Genomic DNA, 27331 nt, shown 5'->3' on the forward strand with positions numbered 1-27331 from the left:
TTTAATTTGGATCTCCCTACTTTTAGTCTTCTAAAAATCATTTAAACATGAAATAAACCCAATAAGATTGTTTTGCCTCCAATATGTTTACTTAGGATCAAGGTGCTGCTTTATTACTACAGAGAAAAAGGGAATTGTTTTTAAAAATCAAAATGATTTGTTTTAAGTGGAGTCTATGGGAGATGGCCAATGCGTAATTTGGATAACGGGTTTGTGGGGCGAGGATATAAATGATACCCTAAATGAAACCCTTTCTGCATTAAATAATAGAACATATAGAGCATGTACATTTTCTGGTATCATCTGTATAGTTGCAAAGAATGATAATGAAAGTCATTTATACAAAATAAAACATGCTGAATTAAAGAAATAATTTAATATAAATCTATATCTCCCTGCAAATTTATAGTAGAAAAATGTAAATGAATCCAGACGTACCATTGGTTACATTTTACAGCATACAATTCCACACAAAGATGCTTTATTAAGAAACAACTTTTGACAATTTGGGGGAGAAATTGAATAACCTTCAGTTCACCATTTGCAGCTTAATAAAACCCCGGCCATGAATAATTCATTGCATTTGTTTATGTTCCGCTGGGAATTGTACCTGGCTGCTCGCGGCTGAGGGCTAATGGCATAAATTTGTTCATAGCATTCAGAGTGTAACACACATTTCTCGGCGGCACCGTCTTGTGACAACTTTATGGAATTCCGCAGATATTTATAAGGCACTTGTGTGAAATAAACACACTCATGTAAGAGAAACAGATTATAAAAATTTAGCTGATTTTAAAAAATAAATAAATAAAAATGATGCAGAACAAGTAGGCAGCATTGAGACAAGGGAGCGGAGGTAATTGAATGCAGTGGCGACACATTGGGTTTCTGTAAAATAAATAAATAAATAACATCACGCAGGTTTCTTTATTTTCCTTTCTTCCACAGCTGTGCTTCCCGGCCCATCTGGACACACAGCTACTAATCTTAAGAGGATGTAATGAGAAAGTGACACACAACTGCAACAACCATCTGCTTCAGAGAATGGCTACAGGCCGCCACAGTGCAGCCACTTTTGTCACTGCCCATATTGCATGTCAGCCCGGCTACATGATACAGGGCTACAGATACAGGGCATACAGATGTGTTTGCTTGTTAATTAAGGGGAAATACACCCAATGAAGCTCGCCCCATCTTCAGGTCAACTTCCAAGACACTCCATAGCAGAATTGTTCTGGAAAAATCAAATTTTTTGTACACTGTATATTTAACTTCTGCTAACTTCTAATTAACAGTTATGGGGCTACTCAGACTACAAACGCAAGCAGACCCCTTAGAACTCATTTCTAAAGACATTCTTGTAAATAAACAGATTTTCAGCATGTGCCAGTTACATAATGTAGATACATGTATGGGATCCGTTATCCAGAAGCCTGTTACCCAGAATATTCTAAACTACGGGAAGGCCATCATCCATTATATTCTCAGTAATAATAAAACAGTACATTGTACTTGATCCCAACTAAGATATAATAAATCCTTATTGGGGGCAAAACAAATTCTATTGGGTTTAATTAAGGTCTAAATTATGTGTTAGTAGACATAAGGTATGGAGGCTAAAATAATGGAAAGACCCCTTACCCGGAAAACCCCAGGTCCCATACCTGTACAAATTCATTTCATTCCTTGCACAGCTTTAAATAGTAACAAAATCTGTTTTCCTTGCTTCAAGTACCATTTTTTCCCCTTTCTCCCATTTTTCACTTGTACCTTAGCCCAACACCTAAAATGTCCGAACCTTTTTTCCCTTTCTCTAAACTCCATTCTTCTAGGTAAATAATGGTTTTTAATGTTTAGGTGATGGACCCACAGAGTAAGTTAGTTGCCTGCGGTAGCAGCGACCTAACCAGTTTGAAATGCATTTCCACCGGCATCGCTTTGGCACATAGCCAAAGTGTTGTGTCGCCCTTTCCACTGGTGACTCCTATTGTTGCTGGTAAAAAGGCATTTTGGAGCAGTCACCCACGGTAGCAGCGATCTATTGCGGGTACCTAACTCGCCCTGTGGTCCTGAGCCTTACAGTGGGGTGTATAGAAAGAAAGAGCAACATGGCAGTGACTTTACAGACGCCAGGATCACAGTAAAAAAATTGATCCACAGCATTATTAGAAAATGAAAAGAGCATTGCTTTCAGCCATAGCTAGATTCTGCACCAGCAGCAATGATTGCTTTATAGATTTCTGTGAATCAATTTATTACTGAAACATGGCTTGTCTTCCAACCTTTGGATCTCCGTACTCTCCAACCTGCTCCAATTACAACTGCCAGACCGCCAAGTGACTACCTGGCAGTGGTAAATTCCAGCCATGACATAGGGGGCACAGAACTATAGCATGCAGCTAAATGCCAGCCCTTGCTCTCCTTTATGTACACTACATTAGCTGTTTTCATAGCATCTAATGTAATGAATTGCTCTTTTCCCAGTATTAAACATAATGTTATGCCAGGATACTTGAACGCCAATCTTTTCAGCAGCCAGCACACGTTTAAAGAGTATTCTCTGTCTCCAGGAAGAAATGTACAATCAATAAAGATGTATTGCTGTTTGCCCTCTGTGTACAGGTTCTGATTAGGTGTTCTGCCTATTCCACAGAAATATTTTAAAATGTTCATTAACTCTTATTACATGACTTTAAACTTCCCTGTAATGACCTGAGCAAATGTAATTCTCTCTGCCAGAATGGGTAATGTAATCAGTAAAGCACGCGCCAAGGTACCACTGCTGGGGAAAGGTTAAAAACTTTCAGCCTTTATTCTGCACACCTTGTAAAAAATATTTTAGGGGTTCCATGTAACTACATATGACCATAGGTGCTGCTTAATGTACACACTTGTTATACACCCACTTGATACTTAATCTGGTGCAGATGCATGATAACATGAGTGGAACACAGCATACACACTACATACAAAAGGCAGTTTGATCCAATACTCATGTTTTGATTCCGCTTGCCCAAACCTATCACACCAGTATATTTGCACACTGGAACCAAAACGGTCTTCCTGCTGCTTAAGGGACTCATTAAAGGTCACCCATCACCCTAAGGAATAATTCCAAATTATTTTCTAGTGTGTTTGGCAAACAAAATAAACTTCACTTACACTATAGAAATGACTTAATTATGTGTCCTTCAGTCTTGGAATTTACAGTCACAGAAAGCAGGAAGGTGCCATTTTGTGTACACAAAAGTTTTGTATAATGCAAAAAATCTTGTTTATGTGTCAGAATGATTGACCCGATACACAAGGCCATGCACTGGCTACACAATTAGATGGTGAGGAGAGAGGGATAAAGTGAGGAGTTCAGTGACATCTATGTCCAAGTGCTGAATGGGAAGTGAAAGTAACTGTATGCCCTGCCTCTATTTCTAAGGCACGGTAATATATGATTGACAGCTTGGATTTTAAAGAGTCTTTATAACAGTTATGGATATGTTAATAAAAAGGAGAATTTGGGTTTCACATTTCAATTAAAAAGCAATAGCAGTATTGGGGAGCTCAACCCTCTGTTAACTTACCCAAACGGGTATCAGGTGCAAATACTGGAAGAACCTCACCTTGCATGGGGGTCAATATCCAACAGCAAAAAAATCCAGTAGCACACTGAAGATGCAAGCCGTGAAAAAGCTTCTCAAGCTTGAGAAAGGGTCCGGAGGGTCCCAAAACGTTGCTCTTTGCTTGTTTATATGTACTTGGGCAAATAAAACACAATTTTTTCACGGCTTGCATCTTCAGTGTGCTACTGGATTTTTTTGCCACTTCAATTAAAAAGGACATACAGTTAACATGTCTGGGTGGCAGGTTCCCTTTAGGAGTAGAATACTGTATGAGACATACCCTAAACTACAAGAAAATTAACTTACAACCTACGACCCACGTCACAGCAAACCCTCTGAGAAATCTTCTGCCTAGTATTGGTTCGGTTTAAACAACAAAGGCAAAGTAAGGAAACAATTGAAGGCAGCAGTTATACAGAGCCCATTTTTACCTTTGGAAGAAATATAGTTAACTGCACACTGTTCCATTTGAAAATAAACTCTTATTCATATTTTAGCCAAGTCCTATATGCTGAAACATGTTGAACATTAAATGTTTATTATTCATTCATAGGGATAAGAGGAAAAGAGCACAGTATCTAATTTCTTAATTCACAATCCATAACAAATGTCTGCACCTGGTTAAGCACTGGTTCAACATAAAAAGTGTAATGAATTTATTTCTAAGGGCAGTGCAGAAAACAAGAGGAAAACAACTAAAGGACTTGTTCACCCTTGAATTAACTTTTAGTATTATGTAGAATACCCTATTTTGAGAACATTAGCAGTTTCTTCTCATTTTTTTCTAAATTATTTAGCTTTTTGTTCAGCAGCTTTCAGTTTGGAATTTCAGCTATCTGGTTGCTAGGGTTCAGTTTAACCAACAACCAGGCAGTGGTTTGAGACAGGAATATGAACAGAAGGGGCCTAAATACTGTAGAAAGATAAGCCTCCCAGGGCAATAGTCTTTGGCTGCTGGGGCCAGTAACCCCCATTTAAAAGTTGGTCAGAAGAGGAAGGCAAAGAAATGGAAAAAAACTATATAAAAAAGAAAAGTTGCTAAGAAGAGGCCATTCTAGAACATACTAAAAGTTATTGGGGGTGAACCACCCCTTTAAGCCAGGTAGAAACAACACCAGATTTACAATTTCGGTGCCCAAAGGCCACCTCCATTGATAATGCGGCTCTAACTGTAACAGGAAGTAGTGTGGGAGCAAAAGGCAGAACGCTACCCATTCATTGGCTGATGGGGCCTAGCATGTATGTGTGCCTTGGCTTGTTTGTGTGCACTGTGAATCCTATGATCCAAGGGGGACTGCACTTAGTATTTAAAATGGCAGTTTTCTATTTAGGATTATCCGATAGCACATACAGGTATAGGACCCCTTATCCAGGATGCTTGGGACCAAGGGTATTCTGGATAAGGGGTCTTTCCGTAATTTGGATCTCCATACCTTAGGTCTACTAAAAAATTTATAAAACATTAATTAAACCCAATAGGATTGTTTTGCATCCAATAAGGATTATTTATATCTTAGTTGGGATCAAGTACAAGGTACTGTTTTATTATTACAGAGAAAAGGGAATCATTTAACCATGAAATAAACCCAATAGGGCTGTTCTGCCCCCAATAAGGGGTAATTATATCTTAGTTGGGATCAAGTACAGGTACTGTTTTATTATTACAGAGAAAAAGGAATCATTTAACCATTAAATAAACCCAATAGGGCTGTTCTGCCCCCAATAAGGGGTAATTATATCTTAGTTGGGATCAAGTACAGGTACTGTTTTATTATTACAGAGAAAAGGGAATCATTTAACCATTAAATAAACCCAATAGGACTGTTCTGCCCCCAATAAGGGGTAATTATATCTTAGTTGGGATCAAGTACAGGTACTGTTTTATTATTACAGAGAAAAGGGAATCATTTAACCATTAAATAAACCCAATAGGGCTGTTCTGCCCCCAATAAGGGGTAATTATATCTTAGTTGGGATCAAGTACAGGTACTGTTTTATTATTACAGAGAAAAGGGAATCATTTAACCATGAAATAAACCCAATAGGGCTGTTCTGCCCCAAATAAGGGGTAATTATATCTTAGTTGGGATCAAGTACAAGGTACTGTTTTATTATTACAGAGAAAAAGTAAATCAGTTTTAAAATTCTGAGTTATTTGATTAAAACGGAGTCTATGGGAGATGGGCTTTCCGTAATTCGGAGCTTTCTGGATAACGGGTTTCCGGATAAGGGATCCCATACCTGTACTACTAAAAAAGTATATTTTTATGAAAATGGTTTATTTAGATGAAGCAGGGTTTTACATATGAGCTTGTTTATGCAATATATTTTTATAGAGACCTACATTGTTTAAGGGGTACAGTTTCTTTAAGTATGTATTTAAACCATGTAAATGAAATGTCAGCCTGATAATTCATTTGGTCAATGTCTTGTATGAACAAGGCCTAAAGCAAAAAGAGTACTGAAAATGATTTTTGAAAGCTCTGTCCAAACTCGAAAGCACTCCATAATCCAATTAGAAGTAATTTGTGGCATACGATTTAACTACTGCTCCTCCTTCATAATCGTAATGTTTATCACTCAGCGTAGAGAAAAACATATGATGTCTTTAGTAACACACTAAAGCAGCCAGAGGCAACGGCAACTGCAGGGAGTTGCAATAGGAATCATTTCTTCTTGTGTACACTGAAAGCCTGCAGATGCTCCAGCCGTGATTCTGCCACTTGTGATGCCAGGCAACCTGCTGCTCTGATATCTGAGCTTCTGATGCCAATACACCCACAGGGGAAATGCTATAATGGCACATACTGGTTGATGATAGTAATCAATCTCAATTCTTTTTCTATCCCCAAAATACACAAACTTGGATCGGACGTGATTTTGGAGACAAGCCACAGGGTCTCCCAGAGCAACAGTCATTAAGGAGGTGGAAAAAAAAAAAAAAAAAGATAACAACACTGTCTGATTGCTTTGAAAATGCAAATGTTCGCTAGGTGCAAACGACTTTCTCCTATTCCAAAAAATCAACCCGATATGTTTTAGACATATGTAAACAGAAAAGCCTTCATTTTGGAATGAGGTTTCACAATCCCAGTGTTAGGTGCAGAAATTACCTCATCTCTATATTCATTAACAGTGAAGAATTAATAGAAGATTAATGGAAGAATAGCTGAGAAAGCATATTCAGCACTGAACAGCTGAGAATGTGTGATATTAAATATGTCAATGGGAAATATAGCCTAATAAAGGACATGTAAACCATACATTGTCCCACCATGTATATAAGTCGGGCACATCTCCCCCCACCCACACCACACCATTTATATTGCATATATCACCTTGGTTTGCCTCAAACAAATAGCAGTTTTCACCTGGCAGCCATTTTCCCTCCTTGTCATCAGTGACATTCACATCTGCAAACAGCACATATGCGCTGTAAAGTTCATGCAATGAAGAATGCAGGCTTACACAGGCAGAACTTACTGATAAAAAGTCCTGCTTGGATTGTGCCCTCAGGACAGAAGGTTAGGAAAAAAACACATGTTTATCCAGCAAAGTGCACAGCTAGAGCAGAGATTCTACGGAAACCAGCAGTGCATCTCTACATTGGCTGCTAGACTGGAGGATGTGCTTGGTAAACTGAGTTGACAAGAACTGAGCATGCTCAGTAAGCCAAGAGCCAAAGCAAATTCCTGAAGGAGGGGGCTGAGTGGGTTACAGGAGGAGAAGGAATTCTAAGTGATTAAGGGGATGCTGTAGCCTTACTATTAACCTTTGAACAACAGGAATTTAAAGATTTCTAAGAGGCTGTTAACTGATTACATTTTTTTGTGGGTGGTTTACATGTCCTGTAATAACTAGGTTTCATATTCTATTTATCCCTTATTAGACAATAAATAAGAGCGGTGGTTTATAGTGGATAACCAGGGTAACCATTTCCTTTACAAATAATGACACAGTAGCCATGTTGATTTTCTAGGCGTAAGCTGGCTGCTCTTTATTGGATCCCCTAGTTTGGAGAGGTCACCAAATAAGCTGTTTCATTTGAAAATAAATATTCATTTCGTATTCAAGTCCTACACTCTGAAAACATTTTGAACATGAAATAATTATCTTCCATTCATAGGGATATAAGGAAAAGAGCCCAGTATCTAGTTTTTTAATTATTATTATTTTTTTTTTTTTTTAAATCAAAATCCATAAAAATACATAAACATGTATCGCTAGGTTACAGGGGTGTGCACCAGGATACCCATTTCATTAACAAATCATGAGATAGTTACCATGTTGATTTCCTAGGCTAAAGCTGGATCCACTCGTTTGGAGAGGTCACTAAACAAGCGGATCTTTCCTCTCTATGCCCACCTAAGGTGGGTGATATTGTGCTAATCCGATCGTTGGGCCCTAGAATCACAGCAATAGGGATACCGGCTGTTGGGGCAAGGAAGCATCAACGAGCCAATGCAGTTCTCAATCTGAGGAGAATATTAAACCTGCCCAATTGACATCTGGATGATTTTCAGGTAGGCCCCATACAAAGGCAGATAAGCTACCAAATCGGCCAATTTTAGGTATTATTCAATAAAAGAAATATAACTGTAACACTGTTTTATGATAGAGATCTTTTGCTGATTTTTTTTATTGTCGATATATGACAGATACTTGCAGATAGTTATATTATTTTAAGGCAGTGGTGTCCAAAAGTAATGCTACAATACACCTGCAGATCTTGAGAATAATCATTGGCAGCTTTCCTGGATATTACACCAGTGCTTAAACTAAACCATATCTACCAGTATGTGTCACCAGTAGATAACCTCCCCCATTATACACATTATCAGAAAATGTCTAGGAATTAAATTATGTAATAAATTATGAACACACTGTAACAGAGATGCCCAACCTGTGGCCCCTTAACTATAAATGGATTTAGGAAATGTTTAGAGAACACAAGTTGTACAGCCCTGTGCTCTGCGCCAAGTCTTGCTGCCACTGCCAAGTTATAAATGAACACAATAAAAAAATATAATGCTGACACATAATGGGAGATATGTTAGAGTTAAAGCGCTAGTGTAATATCCATAGGAAAACTGCCAGGGATTATTCATTTGCAAGCAATAAGTACCACTACTGATGTATGGAGAACACTCCCACCAATGAGGAAATCCCAATCTACAGCAAGTTGTGATTTTAATTTCTAAAATGTGTAAAACATATTTGTTTTGGTCTCTCGGGTGCGATTTATTTCTCCTTTGCTGTAATGCACAGAGACGCACTATATTTACAATAATTATTAGCTTCTCGCCATACAGTTCCACCAAACAGCTGCTGAACAGAACAAAATGAGAAAAGGCTGTAAGTGAGGGACTCCACTAATGGCTGCCAGCTGTCCTATCTTATAATAAATCAATCGATCAAGCTCAGTTTCTTCTCCGATAAAATATCAGCACCTTTGTCCTCAAACACTGCCAATTTTCCAATAAAACCCTACTAGGGGCAATATTGGAAAAGATAAGGGCTTATTGCTTTTTAATTTCAATACAATTAGCTACCCACAAAGCAGTGTTCTTTTCACCTGATGCAATCGCCAATGCAATTTCAGATTCTGTCCAGCACTGCCAAAAATGCGTGCACCCAATTACCAAGGACCGCATGGGCTGCAGCAATTAACAGGCTGACTGGACTGCAAAGAGTGCCTTTTGACGCAAGTATCTTTAAAAAAATGGGGGTTTTTTTGGGCAACAACTGTGGAAAAAAATTGCACAACCGCAACTAGGGTTTCCCTGGTAAATGAGCCCCCTAATGTTAAAAATGGTGTGCCAGGTATAGCACCTCCTTGCTACAAATCAGGCTTTACATACTGGGTTTCCGTTAGGTAGTGGGTGTTAGACACGCTGCAGCTTTCAGTTTAGATCATCTTTTTTTTTCCTCTGTTTTGGTTTCAAAACGCCATTTAAAAGAGAAGGAAAGGCTAATAAAGAGTTAATATCAAGCTGCAGGCATACCTTCAGTTCTCTCAATAGTGCTCTTAAGTCTCCCCATATTTCTCCCGTTCAGATGATCAGAAACCTCATAGGGGAAAAAAAGCCTAAGCTCTGTAAAGAAACTTCCCATAATGCCTCACTCCTGCACCAAGACCAAGACCCTATTCATGCTCAGTTAGTAAGACTATGAGGAAACTTTCTGCCGATTGTCTCAGATCCACATTCCTAAGGGGGGGGGGGAGGCGTTCTTAGCATTCTTGAGGAAGGGGGGAGCAGGAGAGGGAAGAGAGCTGCGTGTCTCTGGCACAGGGAAACAAAGAGACTACAAATCTTTTGACAGAGCGTTTCTGTGAGTGCTTATGGCTGTATTTACATAGACCTTTCTGATAAAGCTTACTTAGTTTTTACATTTCCTTCTCCTTTAAATCCCTTATTGAGTCATTCGTTCATTGCCCAATCTTGGCTTCTGGTTGTCCAGATTTCACAGCAGAAAGTCCCATAGCCCCAAAAGGGCACAGGTGAAGGGACTAGTTGGTCAGACTTGTGGCAGAGGTCCTGCCTATTTTTTTCTCCATCAAAATGCAGATTTGACAGAATGTCTTTGAAGCCAAAATGACCCCAAAAACCAACATGACAGGTCCAGTGACATTGGGATTCTGGCCCTGCTGTGCAGAGTAAAATATAAAAAAAAGAATGATGCCAATTTTTGCACTTTGTACTTACATGCACTTATTAAATGAGGCCCATATTTAAAAGGTCCCATGTTCTTTAACCAGCATAAGAATAAACTGTTGGGTTTGCTGCAGTTTTGCTGCATTAACATTTGTCTTTTAGAAATTAACTAAGACAAAACAATTTTACTTTGTATAATCACATGCTATTTTTTGCAAATTCTCCCCAAGTGATGTAAGGAACATCTGCTCTAGGCATAAGAATGCCTTATCAGTGAGTAAATCATTCCATAAGCAGACTTAGTGGGTCAAGTGGTTCAATATTTCTATGCTTCAGTGATTTCAATTACAAGTCTGTCAACGGTCCATATGCATCAGAGGGCAAGAGTGGCCTCCATAATACACACAAACATTGCTTCAAACGTACGATGCTTAAATCTTACTGGGGAAAGTGATACATACTTACAGTTGTCCATGTGCAAAGCCACACACAGGCACGCAACAAAGCTGTTCATCACAAATCATCATTTACTGAAATAGCAAGTGCAAGTTACACAGCTCTTTACAAAAATGTATACCAACAGGGATCTTACAATGACTGAATGAAAAGCCACATATAAACCTTGCACACTAGAGTCCCCTTGACAGAGGTGTTTGGGCTGAAACGTTGGGGTATTCTCTCATCCAGAGTATCTGCCCTTATCCTTTTTTCTGCTTATTGCTGGGTGGTACATATTTGTTTGCTCACTGATGAACATTGCGTTACACAATAATCTTTTTAAGTTTTTTAATTGCAGTACCACCCTGGTATGGTTTTTTATAGTGTGCAAGGTTTAAACAGGTATCGGACCCCTTATCCGGAAACCTGTTATCCGGAAAGCTCCGAATTACAGAAAGCCTGTCTCCCATGGACTCCATTTTAATCAAATAATTCAGAATTTTAAAATGGATTCCCTTTTTCTCTGTAGTAATAAAACAGAACCTTGTAACTGATCCCAACTAAAATATAAATAATCCTTATTGGACACAAAACAATCCTATTGGGTTTAATTAATGTTTTATTGATTTTTTAGCAGACTTAAGGTATGGAGATCCAAATTAAGTAAAGACTCTTTATCCAGAATACCCTTGGTCCCGAGCATTCTGGATAACGGGTCCTATACCTGTATGTGGCGTTTTATTGTTTATATAATCCTCTATTGGGGGGATTTTGAAACCTTAGCACCTATACCTATTTTTTTTTTTTAAGTATATCTTAGCCTGGAGTGCCCTCCATCATTCTAATTAATGACTAAATAAAAACTGGTTACAGAATATAAGATACGAGTGCTCTGTTCACAAAGGCTTACAATCTAAAGGTTAAAGCCAGATGACCTCACAGCATCAATGACATTATCAAAATAAAGAGGGTTTGTTTAAGGCATGGTGTGATATTTGTGTTGCAAACGGTCAGTTTTATGTATAGTTTTATATGAAGTTCTCTCTTGTATTTCCAGACAATAACACCAGGCTGTTTCCTAGATAAAAATATGATCTTTGCAAACAGAATTTCAGTGTTATGCCTTCATAAATAGGCCCCCAGCGGTGTCGGAAAATTGATTTTTACAAAACGAAAACAGCAGCAGCTACTGAAAAACAGTTAATTTTAATAAATATTACTGCAAATAATTTTAAATCCAAGTATTTTTGCATTTGTACAAAGAATTTTATTTCTTGGTACTAATTTGCTTTTATCTGAGCTACATAATCATCGCTGTAGTGCTCTTTAGGGAAATTAAACCCAACATTTCATAGAACCTCTGTTATTTTAAATAGTGTCTTAAACTGAACTGCATAATTAGTATATGTGTAACCTCCAAGGGAAGAGGGTTGAGTGCTTTCTGCAACATTATTTGCTTGGATGGAGCTTCTTTAATTGGATCTAATGCATTCAAAAATATTAACATTTTTCACCGATACTATATGTTAGATGTATTAATAGGGATGTACCAACTTCATCATTCTGTTTAAGATTTGACCAAATGTTAGCACTTTTGTGTTCAAAGTTGGTTCAGCTAAAAACCTTGGGGCATATTTATTACCTGTCGAGAGGTTATGTTCAGAGGCAACCTTTAAACCTAAGGAGACTTAATATAAAAAGTAGTAAGCAAGAGATGTAAGACTTGCCCACACGTTCTCTCCTCAGAGATAAAATGCCAATTCCTAGCATACTAGAGGAATACAATATCCATGGCCACTACACCTGCTCATCCACCTATGTGGCCTATACAATGAGCTGCACTGAGGGGCACATTTACTAATCCACAAATCCGAATCCCGAATGGGAAAAAATCGGATTGGAAACAAAAATTTTGCGACTTTGTCACCGTCACGATTTTTTTCGCATTTTGCGCGATTTTGTTTTGTTTCCGATTTTTTTCGCGACGACGACGAAAAAATCATTACAAAAAAATGCGTTCGGACGCTTTCGGTCCGTTCATGGATTAGTAAATCTGCCCCTAAGGGTCCAAGAGAATGTACAGACATTGGAGAAACTGGACAAAGCCTCAGAAAAAAGGCCACTCACCACCACCATCATAAACAATAAAATCTGGAGAAGCCAGTAGGAGAACATTTTAATGACCCCAACCACAGCCTGGATGATTTTTAAAATCTGTTTTGTCAAAAGCAATTTTAAAACAGAAAATGAAAGAAAAGTGTGGGAATACCAATTTAAGAAAACGTTTAATAGTCTGGAGATAGAACTGATGGCTAATTACTTACACTGTGTACACTGTAAGTATAATCTAATGTGCATTTTAGGCCTAATTCCTGCCTGGTCTCGATCCCCTTTGCCTAACCCACCTCCCCATATGTCTGTCTGCTGCAAATTATGCTTTTTTTTTTTTCTTTTTTGGTTCAAAATTCTGTATACATGTATATATATGTATATACATATATTTATATATATCATATCAGAGCCAACATTGCTTTGTTGTAATCAGTTTTCAAAAATGTTCTAAAAGCATGTTGATTATCATCTTAATAAACTAATAAAGGTAAGGTATTACCTTTACACAACTTTTTTATGCTTCATATTAAAAGAATTACCCTACACCTAAAACATGGTGATCTTTTTATTTAAAAAAAAACAAAAAAACCCAATCAGGGTTCCTGTAAAAAAAACGAAAGCTAGTTACAGTCACTCTTGTTTTCTTATATTATATCTCCTAAACACAACCCTCAACAGGTAATAAATATGCCCCTAAGGTCATGTGACTTTAAAGTTCTGTAACTTGTGTAAAGGTGATATACATTTGGGATCTAAACTCAGAATATGCATACTGTATGAGGGTTTGGTTTCGGTTGGTATTTGGAGAAACCTTTTGTGATGAATATATTGTTCAGGGGAATTGAAAAATTACGGTTTCTGTGGATTCCTATAATGAATGAGTCAGGGTAGAGCAAAACCAGGTGGCATAGCCATTTGCCCTGCTAGCAGACTACTAACTTTGACGCATACATGCAGTAAGGATAAGATACGGATAGATGATCCTTATCCGAGACTTTACAGTCTTAAATAAAAGCAAAAACTTTTTTTTTTTCTTGGCCCAGGGAAAGGATTTCTCCTTGATGTCTGGGCACGATGAAAGAGTTTAATAAATTCAAATGTAACCAAGCAGGGAGCTACCCTGGAGACCAGAGAAATACAGGACCACCATATGGCTTTATCTTGGAACAGCATGGTGGCTTTGCATTTATGATGATAATTTTGTAACAAACTAAACAAAACAATAAATACATTTAGCTACTGGAGAGAATATAATTACTGGTAAAGTATAGGTCCAGAAAGTATGCAATGATTTTCACACTTTTTGGGGTTACATTCTTAAGTTCCGTAGACTAACACTCTACTTTTCCCATTTACTATTCTGAGGTATGCTCCCACATCTGTACCTATATATATATATATATATATATATATATATATATATATATGTATCTACCTACACAGGGCACAATTTCAGCCCAGAATGGAATGTATTTTGATCTCTATTACAAGCAGCTAAACTGCAGCTCTTTTACCGACTTCCTTGTCTCTTGTAAAGCTCCAGCCCCTTTTGCTTTCTGTACACTTCTTACCTCTCTCTGACTATGAAGACCTCAAAGAGGTGCCAATACTCATGCTTGCTGCCTCTGCTCCAATTAAAATCAGAAATGCATCTTAGTTGGAAAGAGAGGAATGCTCAAAAAGCAAGAGAGAGGCAGAGATTCATGCTAGACAAGGAAGTCAGTAAAAGAGCTATAGTTGAACTGGCTGCAATAGAGAAATAAATTACATCTGGATGCAGGGAAAAAGGTACGTTATTCTGGGGTTAATTTTAGAGACTATTTTCGAATAGTTGTATAGATAATCTTGCTAGCACCCCCCCTTACATTTTTTACATACTTGTGCTGGAAATTAGAGGGTAGTGGAAGGGAAATACACTCAGTGCATCGGAATGTTGTCATGAATGTCAAAAGTGGTACACAGATTGATCACAATGTACTTTACTACCTTGTGTAAATAATGTATGAAGCACACACTGACCTGTGTAATAATTAAACCTTGTATCTATCTAAATTAAACAGCGGATGGCAAACTAAAAATGAGTAGTCCGTTCTTTAGCCCAATATTTCACAGCAACATTGTTTATTGGCATCAACAATATATACATAATATAATTGACTTGCAAGGGTCCAGTTAAGCAGCGTTCCTAAACCCCTTTTTTCAGAAGAATTTCTGTGAATCAGCTGTTCACCCCCCAAAATTGCTTTATAACCCATGTATGTATTTCATTTTAACTACTGTTTTCTATTGTAGGCAGAAATGTCACATTATTAATGGGGGTCATAGATACCTCCCTAAGCAGCATGGGGACCAATATGCTAAAAAAAAAAAAACCAATGTTATAGGTTATGGAGAACATAAACTCTGTAGCTTTTATATGGTCATTTATTTAAATTAATTACTTGCAAATCATGTATCATTTATCCTACTGACAAGTAAGTAGCATGAGTTACCCGCTAAAACGTGGTCCTAATTTCCATCTTTACAACAGCATTAATAACTATGCTGCCTTTATCTAGGTGCAAACAAACATGGCACTTTATAGGGATGGTTCACATTTAAGTTAACTTTTAGTATGTTTTAGAATGGCTAATTCTAAGCAATTGAAATTGGTCTTCTTTATTTATATTTTTTTACAGTTTTTTCATTTTAACCTTTCCAACTTTCAAATAGGGGTCACTGCTCCCAGCAGACAAAAATCTACTGCTTTGTGAGGCTACAATTCTATTGTTGTTATTACCATAGTTCTATTTAGGTCCTCTCTTATTCATATACCAGTCTCTCATTCAATCTGCTCCCAAGATGCTAAGGTAATTAGAACGCTAGCAACCAGATAACTACTAACATTTTAAACTGGAGAGTTGCTGAACAAAAAGTACAATAACTTACCCACAAATAAGACTGCAAATCGTCTTGGAATATTACACTTCCTATCATACAAAAACAACTCCTGTAACTACTCTTCTTTTCCTACTGTCTTACATTTCTCTATCTAGTAACAAATATTTCTTAAACACATTCAGAAATACTGATGATGATGATGATGATCAATCTTTCAAAGAAAAAAAAGGCCAATTTCCTTCATGCTCATTTAATCATGACACTCAGCACTAACTGCAGAGATTATGTTGTGGAACACGGAGCATCGTATGGCAATGCTTGATCAAGATCTGCAATCAGGAGGTAAAGAAAGCACCGTTTCATGATTATAACAGCAAATACTGGAAAGAGCCCAAATATATCATCTGGCAAATGAACAGCTGTTACAGCTTGCTAGCGATACTTTGGCAAATGCTACTTACATATTATTTGTAAAGAAAAAATAATTTTCAGTTGCCAAGTATAAGGAAGCACATTTTTTAATATCTTGAAAAAAAGAAAATGAATAAGTACAACTGTGCAGACATGTTGGTCTGTTTGACCACCAGCCAAAATGTCCATTAGTACCAGGGGAAATGGAAAGTCCATATGAAATGAGTTACTCAACAAGACTATTAGTTTCAATAGAAAATTGATTACATGACAGTGTTTGCTGACTGCAAAGAATGGCTAAAATCACTAATATAAGTTTTTGGCTACCTGGAGAGATTGGTTCATTTCAGTTCTGGCATTTAAGCACTTACCAGTGGGAAAAGTGGCAGTAAATTGTATGTTCTTGTGGCCAAACAAGAGCAATTCTTCTTTTATTATTATTATCCCAGTGTTTTACAGAGATCTTGCAGAGTTTCTGCTGCAATGGAGCTTACAATCTATGAACCCTCTCCCAGACATCATGGTCAATCATCAGGAACCAATTAACTTTTCTGTATGTTCTGCAAGTTTTTTCAATGTATTTTTCTCTTGTCAACCCAGGTTATATAGCCAGTACGGGTATGGGATCCATTATCCAGAAACCTGCTATCCAGAAAGTTCGGAATTTTGGGAAGGACATCTCTTATTGAGTCCACTATAATCAATTAAAATTCTCTGTAATAATAATTCAGAACTTTGTACTTCATCCCAACTCAGATATAATTAATCCTTACTGGAGGCAAAACAATCCTATTGGGTTTATTTAATGTTTAAATGATTTTTTTTTTTTTTTTTTTAAGTATGGAATTCTAAATTATGGCAAGGCCCCTTATCTGGAAAACCCCATGCCTCTAGCATTCTGGATAGCAGGTCCCACACCTGTACTGTGCTTTGCACCACAATTACATGACTTTCACTACTTTCCACTAAAATATACCTTACTTCTATGGCAGTGGCTTAGCCTTTAGAAATCACATATCATCAACCTAACATGTTCAAATTAAAAACATTCCCCGAATGTGAGACATTTCTGGAACCCTGAAGGTTACAGTTGTCTTTTAAAAAGCAATCAGAGGGTTAATTGATGCCTTAAGTAAAAGCAACTCGTGATAAATATTTCAGGTCTTTGCATTCTACTCAGTTTTGAAGTGTCATAAGCAATCTCTCTCAAAAATCAATATTCACACAGCACATCCTGGGGGAGAAGGAAGCAGACATGCATAGAAACTTAATGTAAGCTATCAAATAGATGTCTACCTTTATCCCTATTGCTGTTTTCTTGGCTTCGGCTTTTAATCTTGTTGCTTTTAATACAGGCTTGTTTTTCTTGTAGTCTTGTCTTCCTAAAGTAGAACAATCACAAATTATTCATGAAGAAATGTATACTCATAATTATTTTAGCATTATTGATTTTTCTTTTCGACTTATTTTTTTTTTGTACTTTAAATATTGCTGCAAGTGTGACGGCTGCACGGAGCCTCTTGGATTTTCTTTGATTTTGCTAGTGAGCAGAACTGTAATAGAATAAAAGGTGATGTTTCTTGACAACTGTGAAAATATTAAAACGCTACTTTTGTTTGCAGAAGATGTGCAATGTTGGTAGGCTTTGGCACTTATGTCTGTTATCAAGGTCAAAATACTGATCCCAATAGTTGTCTCTTGGGTCGTGCAGCTCCCAGCACTGAGATAGATTGGTGCTAACTTCTAGGCCTTTGCTCAGAACATGATGAATTAAATGGATGTGTCCATCAAATACTTTAAATAGGCTATACTGACCAGAACAACACACTAAACAGCTACAAAAACATTAATTAAACCCAATAGGATTGTTTTGCATCCAATAAAGGATTAATTATATCTTAGTTGGTATCAAGTACAGGTACTGTTTTATTATTACAGAGAAAAGGGAATCATTTAACCATTAAATAAACCCAATAGGGCTGTTCTGCCCCCAATAAGGTGTAATTATATCTTAGTTGGGATCAAGTACAGGTACTGTTTTATTATTACAGAGAAAAGGGAATCATTTAACCATGAAATAAACCCAATAGGGCTGTTCTGCCCCCAATAAGGGGTAATTATATCTTAGTTGGGATCAAGTACAAGGCACTGTTTTATTACTACAGAGAAAAGGGAGATCAATTTTAAAAATCTGAATTATTTGATTAAAATGGACGGGCTTTCCATAATTCGGAGCTTTCTGGATAACAAATCCCATACCTGTACCACACACTTGCATGGGACTTTGTCCCTGCCCTGCCGATATCTTAACATGGCACTGACTTTGCATATGCACGTTTAGATCTATGATCTGGAATGCCTGGGACCTGGGAATTTCTTTTTTTTCTAATGTAGAGCACCTTGCTATTAATGGGTAGTTCACCTTTAAATTAACTTCTGTATGATGCAGACATTGCAATTCTCAGATTCTGATATTCCAAAGCTTTCTGGAAAACAGGTTTCTGGATATGGATTCATACTTGTGTGGATGACTGTAAGCCCCCAACCAAGACAGGTACTAGGGTGTGCCTTTACTTACATTCATTGGAGGTAGAGAAAAATATGAACTCATTAGTTTTTATTTTGCCTGAAAACAACAGCAGTGTTGTATAAAGCCGTAAGTCTGGGGGTGGAAAATATTAATGGAACTTGCAATACTTTAATGGAGAAATCCATTCCCTGGGTATCATGCTTTCCTTAACCATAAGTTTTCTTACTAGTAAAGCCAATGCCTTGCTTTATGGCAGGAACGTTACATATACTGTACAATGTCGCGGACCAGCTGCTAGAAGCACCCTTTTTACCAGCGCTTGGTCTAACCCATACTATGGTGCAGACCAGCTGCTAGAAGCACCCTTGTACCAGCACTTGGTCTAACTCACACGTTGGCGCTGACCAGCTGCTAGAACCACCCTTGTACGAGCGTTTGGTCTAAGCCACATTACGGCGCTGACCAACTGCTAGAAGCACCCTTGTACCAGCGCTTGGCGCTGACCAGCTGCTAGAAGCACCCTTGTATGAACGCTTGGTCTAACCCACACTATGGGGCTGACCAGCTGCTAGAAGAACCCTTGTATGAACGCTTGGTCTAACCCACACTATGGGGCTGACCAGCTGCTAGAAGAACCCTTGTGTGAACGCTTGGTCTAACCCACACTATGGGGCTGACCAGCTGCTAGAAGCACCCTTGTATGAATGCTTGGTCTAACCCACACTATGGGGCTGACCAGCTGCTAGAAGAACCCTTGTATGAACGCTTGGTCTAACCCACACTATGGGGCTGACCAGCTGCTAGAAGCACCCTTGTATGAATGCTTGGTCTAACCCACACTATGGGGCTGACCAGCTGCTAGAAGAACCCTTGTACATTAAACACAAATTTTAATAATAAACAGTAATTGGCAAAGTCCATCTTAGTCTGGTAACCTAATCTGCAGCTACCTTTGACCAGCCCACAGAATATAAGCAATATTGTCATTTAAAATAAAAATAGAATATATTTAGTCCCGAAGAGAGCACAGACCAGGAAATGAATAAGTGCCTGTGTGCTAGTAAATGCAGCATACAAAATGAAAATCAGTACAGCTCTCAGCAGGACTTTTCAAGTTAGGAAAAAAGCTTTAAAAAGTATTCCCATGTTTCAGTCACCACTTGTGAGAAGGACAAGGACACAGGATATCAGTGATACTACGATTTTGTGACATAATTAATGTATACTGGTTTGGGATCTCTTATCCTGAAACCCAATATTCAGAGTTCATAGAGTCAAATAATTGAAATTTTTATCCAGAAGCCCGATATCCAAAAAGCTCTGAATTACGGGAAGGCCATCTCCCATAGGGTTCCTTTTTTAGATAATACAGGTATGAGATCCATTATCCGGAAAGCTCAGAATTATGAATCACTCATAGATTTCATTTTAATCAAATAATTTGAATTTTAAAAATTACATGTTATAAAATTCAGGAAAATGGAAGGAAAGGGATTAGGGAAATGCATTATATATTGGTGGGAGCACAGAAAAACAGTGTAAAATGTGGGAAAACGTTAAATCAGGGTATGTAAAATTGAGGTTACATTGTATTTCCTTTTTCTCTGAAATAATAAAACAGTACCTTGTACTTGATCCCAACTAAGATATAATTACCCCTTATTGGGGGCAGAACAGCCCTATTGGGTTTATTTCATGGTTAAATGATTCCCTTTTCTCTGTAATAATAAAACAGTACCTTGTACTTGATCCCAACTAAGATATAATTACCCCTTATTGGGGGCAGAACAGTCCTATTGGGTTTATTTAATGGTTAAATGATTCCCTTTTCTCTGTAATAATAAAACAGTACCTGTACTTGATCCCAACTAAGATATAATTACCCCTTATTGGGGGCAGAACAGCCCTATTGGGTTTATTTAATGGTTAAATGATTTCCCTTTCTCTGTAATAATAAAACAGTACCTGTACTTGATCCCAACTAAGATATAATTACCCCTTATTGGGGGCAGAACAGCCCTATTGGGTTTATTTAATGGTTAAATGATTCCCTTTTCTCTGTAATAATAAAACAGTACCTGTACTTGATCCCAACTAAGATATAATTACCCCTTATTGGGGGCAGAACAGCCCTATTGGGTTTATTTAATGGTTAAATGATTCCCTTTTCTCTGTAATAATAAAACAGTACCTGTACTTGATCCCAACTAAGATATAATTACCCCTTATTGGATGTAAAACAATCCTATCGGGTTTATTTAATATTTAAATGATTTTTTAGTTGATGTAAGGTACGGAGATCCAAATTACGGTAAGACCCCTTACTGGGAGAACTCCAGGTCCCAAGAATTCTGGATAACAGGCCCCATACGTATAATTAAATTTTTTTTAAAAAATGTTTTCCAGTAATGAAACAGTAGTTTGTACTTGATGGTAACTAAGCTGCATGAATATTGGGAGCAAAACAATTCTATTTGGTTTATTTCATGTTTTAATGGGTTTTTTTTCTGTAATTTGGATCACCGTACCTTATCTGGAAGCCCCCAGGCATTCTGGATTCCATACCTGTATTTCATTAATGCTTCACCCTCTACACAGCCATCTCTGCCGAACATTAGGCCTCACATCACATTTAACGGGCGGATGGGCAATTCAACAGTGGGTGTACAGTGATTTTCCACACACCGTTGATTAGGTGGAGAATATAAGGCAAGCAAGCTAAAGGCCACAGTAGCAATAAATTGCACAGAGATGGGCCCAAACCAATGGCTTTTATTTAAACATAAACAGATCACAAACCTCTGCGGATTAGACAGCCTTTGCCCATAATACAGAGCTTAGTTCTGGTATATTTCACCGACATATAAACTGGGAAGCCCCTCTGACTAGTCATACAGCTATCGCATGACACAGACCAGAAAATCTTGTTATAAGGATAATGCACCCCCCTGCGGCAAATAAAAAGGATATCAGAAATCACCTCAGAGCTCCGTGACCTATATAACGCCACTTGACCTCCCGGCTTAGGCCACCATATGGTTATGGAACTCCTGGGCATCTTCCGATATCCTTTTATTACAGATTAGAGGGTGTATTATCCCTTATATATTTAACTCCAGATAACCCATGGGTTTTATTTAATGCAACATATTTTAGTATACAATTTAAAAGCAAAAAAGGATGGAGTCCTAACAACCAGTGGGTGCCTGTGTCTTGCAATTTATCAGCTCCCACCAGAGGCTTGCTGCCTATTTACCATTCCTTTATATTGCTGCCCTGGCTCATTATCATGTGAATATCTAGTTATTGTTTTATGAATGTTCATATTTCAAAGCACTCCTCTGCTTTTCCTCAGCAGACTTTACAATATCCTCCCTTATTATCATCATGTGGCAGTGCCGCTTTCTGCCTGCATTTTCTGCTTTAAAAATTAATGCATTGCTATTTTCTGAATACTGCTTAAGCTGCTTATAAGCGCATTATGCTATCAAACAGACACATGCAGGAAAAGCTTTCTCAACTGTTGTTCTTTCAATGAAAATACAGCTGCTTCGGCATGAAAAGCGCATCTTTTCACCTGCAAATGGACTTGTTCATATACGATTGCCTGGCATTTTGGGCCCTTTTTTTGTTAGCGTATCTTTAATTTGCCTTAACCTGAAATAAAAAAAGGGGGGGATCTATTTAATCTGAACTGAAATGGGCCCAAGTGCATCAACCTGATCGTTATATGGTTGTATCCTAGGGACACTGATATAAAAAACGGAATTGCAGGAACTAAATTTGACTGTAAAACGTGACTGAAAAGTGAATGGGATACAGCAGTGTCAGTTTCTATGCAGTTGGAGATTATACCCCATATGCCAACCCCCTGAGGTTCTACTTTTATTGACTGGTGATCAATTTGCCATGGTATGAACACAATTATTTGCTATCAAAAATGGAAGAAACCAATGAAAGGGACAGGATTCCACACATTCGATTCAACAATTAACATCACTTAACATTTAACAGCTAAACAATAACAGCTATAACAATTATTTCAAGGGACACAAGCCTGGAGCCTGCATTCAGCTCTATTATATGGCAAGAATAAGGATTCCCAACACTTTGATATTTTCATCATTTTTAAAATTGAACACATTTAGAAAAACAAACAAATGTGTCAGTTAGGCAGAGTGTTTTACAGCTTCTGAACAGTGGAACACCATTATGTGCTATGAGATGTTAGAGCTTAGCTCCTGGTGTTAGTTCACGAGGGAATGGGGGTCTCTTTTTCCCCACACTGGAACCATTACAAAAAAAAACATTTCTATTGCTTGGTAAAAAATACAGAACAAAGATAAATTGCTCCCTTAGAACTTAAGAACAACATTTGTTTATGGGTTACAAGAGGCTCTAAACTTTAACATTATGGGGCACAGTCATTAAACGATAGGTCCGAATAAAAAAAATTCTGTTTTTTCTAAAGTTTACAACTTTTGCGTATTTTCTGCGATATTTTTGTTAATTTGCGCAACTTTTTCATACTTTTGTGCAACAAAATCTTATTTGTCGCAACGAGTACTACAGTTTCGGATTCATTAAAGCTTCGTTAGCGTGACTTTCCTTGGGCCGGGTTGGAGCTGCAGAGTGCCATTGAGCCCTATGGGAGACTTTCCTTGGGCCGGGTTGGAGCTGCAGAGTGCCATGGAGTCCTATGGGAGACTTTCCTTGGGCCGGGTTGGAGCTGCAGAGTGCCATTGAGCCCTATGGGAGACTTTCCTTGGGCCGGGTTGGAGCTGCAGAGTGCCATTGAGCCCTATGGGAGACTTTCCTTGGGCCGGGTTGGAGCTGCAGAGTGCCATTGAGCCCTATGGGAGACTTTCCTTGGGCCGGGTTGGAGCTGCAGAGTGCCATTGAGCCCTATGGGAGACTTTCCTTGGGCCGGGTTGGAGCTGCAGAGTGCCATTGAGCCCTATGGGAGACTTTCCTTGGGCCAGGTTGAAGCTGCAGAGTGCCATTGAGCCCTATGGGAGACTTTCCTTGGGCCGGGTTGGAGCTGCAGAGTGCCATTATATCCTATGGGAGGCTTCCAAAATCATGCACAGAAGGTTCAAAGTCAGAAAGGTTTTCCTGCCATTTACGATCGTTCGGATATAAAAATTTTGTGACTATCCGATCGCCATTCACAAACGATCATCTCAATAGGAAAATTTGGGAACTTTCGGATTGTAAGTACGAAATCTTCATATTCAAACGAACAGAATTTTCATGACTTTTGCAAACATCAGAAACTATCAGATTTCGGGATTCGTTCTTTAATGAATGTGCCCCTATATATCATGTCTTGAATTAGGTTTCCTGAAAGTGACTGAAACACATTTTTGCCTTATATTTAAAGCCCTTGGAGTGTTGCTTGTTTAGGACTGAATACTGACTTTGAGCTAGCACCAGGTTATTATTTACACATCTTAGTTGGAATCAAGTACAGGTATGGGATCCCTTATCCGGAAACCCATTATCCAGAAAGTTCTGAATTTTGGAAAAACCATCTCCTATAGACTTCATTATAAGCAAATAATTCTAATTTTTATATGTATATATAAATAGGTATGGGATCCATCGTTATCCAGAAAGCTCTGAATATATATATATATAAAATCTTATAAACTCATGCTCACTTTCAAGCTATTTTTTCTAGATTCTGGAAAACAATCCAATATAGAAGACATGATTGGTGAAGTGTAAAGAATCTGGAATTGTGGATGTGTGGCTAAAAGACTAGTACCCATTTGAAATTTTGAGCAACGTCAATCACAGATTCACCTAAATTAAAAACGATGACGGTGTTCAATGGTGGGATCCCAACGGCACAAAATGTAAGTGTGTATGAGGCCTATTACAAGAGGCTTAATCTAACAGGCATAAATACAATAGCTGTTGTTAATATCTACAAGCTCTTGGCATAGCTTAGAAAATCACATCTGAAGCAGGTCATACAAGTGACATATGAAAAAGAAATTAATATCCACAGGAAGGAAACCTGAGGTCAGAAAGTGTTAAGTTAGTGCTCATTTATCATTCTCTTAAATAACGTTACTGCACTTCATGCTGGTTACAATCCAAAGCAGAATTTATTATGATAACTATGGTATCTGACAGATCTCTGCCAGCAGGAAGCAAAGCAAGAAATATTTCAAAGCATGCTTCATGATTCCATATCTTCTTTTAATACATAAAACACAAATAGATTTTATCTTACTAGACTTTGTTTTATGGTATGGCGAGCCATAAGAAACATATAGATATATGAAATTAACATGGTGCTGAGAGGGGTAAAATGACCCTCTTAGCTCGATTCAGAGGGAGACTATCATGGCCAAACTCTACTCAGTTTTCTGGCCAAAATCTGCTCCATGTAAGCAGTGACAGGTGCATTCCAGTTCCGCACAGATAGGGAGCAGGGAGGGGCCGAATCAGTGTTTTCTCTGCTGGTGGGGTGGAGAACCATGTGCTATAGGCATTAGTCAGTCATAAGTGTCCCTACTTTCAGATCCAGTAAGTCCCCTACATCTTTTGGGTTCCATTGCTACCAATCAGTTTAATCAGAACTTGTAATTAGGAATCGATATAACTTTCCTTTACTTTATATATATCTAATGAAAATAAAAAGAGTTGAATGGCACAGATATGGGATCCATTATCCAAAAACCTGTAATCTAGAAAGCTCTGAATTATGGAAAGGCCATTTCCCATAGCCTCATTTTAATCAAATAATTAAAATTTTCAACAAAACGATTTCCTTTTCTCTGTAATAATAAAACAGTACCTGTACTTGATCCCAACTAAGATATAATTAATGCTTATTGGATGCAAAGCAATCCTATTGGGTTTATTTAATATTTAAATGCTTAGTAATGAAGATCCAAATAAAAGAAAGACCCCTTATACTGAAAACCCCAGGTCCCGAGCATTCTAATAACAGCTCCCTCACCTGTAATTATATTTAATTAGCATTTTCCTTTTCATTAAGTTACTGCAGCTTTTTCCCAAATGGGGGCAATATAACTGTTATAGAATGGGGCCCCAAAAGTTACACTGTGTGTGCTGTCTACACCTGTACCACTCTATCTCCCCTTATGGCTGCCCTTTCAGCCACAACCTTCCTTATGGCCTGTCATCATTTTCTTATCGAGCTATGCCTTTACAAGAAGCTTGTAGGGGAAGTGGCCCTCTGGTTTCCATCTGCAGACATAGCTAACCTAGGCAACTTAAATGACCTTATAACTTGTACAAATGAGCCCTATGTTTATTTCTTTATGTTACCTAGTGTATCCATATTCTAACTCACTGGTGTTACTGAAACAAGGAATTTCAATATATTTTACTTAAATGGGAAGTATTGCAAAGTTTTTGACTTTCTATCTCCTTTAATAAAGTTCTGTAATATATATTCAATAAAATATCACGGAACAATAAGTCATAAGCTGGTTTACCAGTGTGAAATATTTCTGATGTATAGAAAATCCCCATCTGATTTACCAGTAGTAGTTTTTTTGCCGTGGCATTTTCTGACCTTATTTATTGAGCATTCCTTTAGTGCCGCGTTAGTTTCTTTATACTTTCTTTCTAGCTCGCAATTTTGTGGCTTGAACAAAGAGAATTCTTACGGGGCTTCAGAGATTCGTCTAGGCCCCAAGAGAATTGTTTGAAGATTTAGGCAAAGCTGCAAGTCATATAAATAAGAGATTCTGAAACGGAAAAATGACTGCATAATCTGTTTTTTTGTTTTGAGTCTGCAGCTTTCATGTGTTTAGCCCCAGTGCTGGGCTAAGGAAACATAACAACTTAATTCTCTTTCAGCTCCTGCATTAAATATATCTCTCTTTCTCTATATAAATTTCTTATTGACACTAAAGAAGATATTTCGGGTAATTATTTTACTTACCTATTTGTTTACGGTATTGGTCTACTGGTATTCTGGAGGTGGAAGCGTCTTTTTTACCCATTTTTTTTCTACTGTATAAAAATAAAATATACTTGTTTTAGTTGTAATAAAAAACAGTAAAATGTAGATAAAGAATAGCAGCTCATCAATGAAGATCATTATTGAATTCAAAAAAAGTTAATAATGAAGGACATAAGCAGAACTATACAGGCGATAAGTCTGGATAATTCTGCTTATGGTCTTTAATTTTAACTTTTTTTTAGAATTCATTAATGATGAATCAATGCCATAAGGCTGATAACCAAACCCAGATACAGAACAAAAACTGTGACATGCCATAAAGCTAAACTCCAATGTTTCCTTATGAAGCAGATGTGGCTCCAGTTGACATACCAAGGATCCATACTTAGATACATCTGTCCCATTCACATTATGCATAGGAACAAGACAAATCTGTCTCCTATCCCCTGGATTAATCGATCTGGCAACTGAGCCATTGGTGATCATGATGTGAACATCTCCAGGGCTCTGTGGCATAATCTGTTTTTAAGAACCCGTCTCTTTATGAACATATGATGCCCTAATACACTTGCCAGATTCTAACCAATTACAGCAGTCATTAATGGAGATGGTTAGAGAATTAGCGTCAAAATCTAGATTTGGAACAAATCACTGGTTTAAAAAAAAAAGGAAGAGTAAATCTGGGAGTAAATGTAAAAATCCTTTCACTAATATTCCCCGATATGCCAATGAACGA

General features: G+C 37.7%; 1 protein-coding gene across 1 annotated transcript in view; it reads right to left on the reverse strand.

Moving 5' to 3' along the window:
- Window positions 1-27331, reverse strand: part of triqk (triple QxxK/R motif containing) — a 42271-nt gene that overhangs the window by 2290 nt on the left and 12650 nt on the right. Inside the window, 2 exon segments of the mRNA NM_001171803.1 lie at window positions 17411-17496; window positions 26575-26645. Coding sequence (NP_001165274.1) covers window positions 17411-17496; window positions 26575-26635 — 147 coding nt within the window. The 5' untranslated portion in view covers window positions 26636-26645.

This window comes from Xenopus tropicalis, chromosome 6 (genome assembly GCF_000004195.4).
Source record: "Xenopus tropicalis strain Nigerian chromosome 6, UCB_Xtro_10.0, whole genome shotgun sequence".
NCBI lineage: Eukaryota > Metazoa > Chordata > Amphibia > Anura > Pipidae > Xenopus > Xenopus tropicalis.